At 59.7% G+C, this 616-nt stretch overlaps 1 protein-coding gene across 1 annotated transcript in view; it reads left to right on the forward strand.

Moving 5' to 3' along the window:
• The window catches only part of LOC103920520 (neuronal acetylcholine receptor subunit beta-2-like), a 3,962-nt gene continuing 3,346 nt past the window's right edge, over positions 1-616 (forward strand). The window contains exon 1 of the mRNA XM_009328267.1: positions 1-611. Within this exon, the coding sequence (XP_009326542.1) occupies positions 4-611 (608 nt within the window). The 5' untranslated portion in view covers positions 1-3. The remainder of the gene's footprint in view (positions 612-616) is intronic.

Raw genomic sequence — 616 nt, forward strand, 5'->3', positions numbered from 1 at the left:
GGGATGTACGAGGTCTCCTTCTCCTCCAACGCGGTGATCTCCTACGATGGCAGCATCTTCTGGCTGCCGCCGGCCATCTACAAGAGCGCGTGCAAGATTGAGGTGAAGCATTTCCCCTTCGACCAGCAGAACTGCACCATGAAGTTCCGCTCCTGGACCTACGACCGCACTGAGATCGACCTGGTGCTGAAGAGCGAGGTGGCCAGCCTGGATGACTTCACGCCCAGCGGCGAGTGGGACATCGTGGCGCTCCCGGGACGGCGCAATGAGAACCCTGACGACTCCACCTATGTGGACATCACCTACGACTTCATCATCCGGCGCAAGCCACTCTTCTATACCATCAACCTCATCATCCCCTGCATCCTCATCACCTCCCTGGCCATCCTTGTCTTCTACCTGCCATCCGACTGCGGCGAGAAGATGACGCTCTGCATCTCTGTCCTGCTCGCCCTCACCGTCTTCCTGCTGCTCATCTCCAAGATCGTGCCGCCCACCTCGCTGGATGTGCCGCTGGTGGGCAAGTACCTCATGTTCACCATGGTGCTGGTGACCTTCTCCATCGTCACCAGCGTCTGCGTCCTCAACGTGCACCACCGCTCGCCCACCACGCACA

The sequence above is a fragment of the Pygoscelis adeliae genome, unplaced genomic scaffold, assembly GCF_000699105.1.
Source record: "Pygoscelis adeliae isolate BGI_AS28 unplaced genomic scaffold, ASM69910v1 Scaffold867, whole genome shotgun sequence".
NCBI classification, from domain to species: Eukaryota; Metazoa; Chordata; class Aves; order Sphenisciformes; family Spheniscidae; genus Pygoscelis; species Pygoscelis adeliae.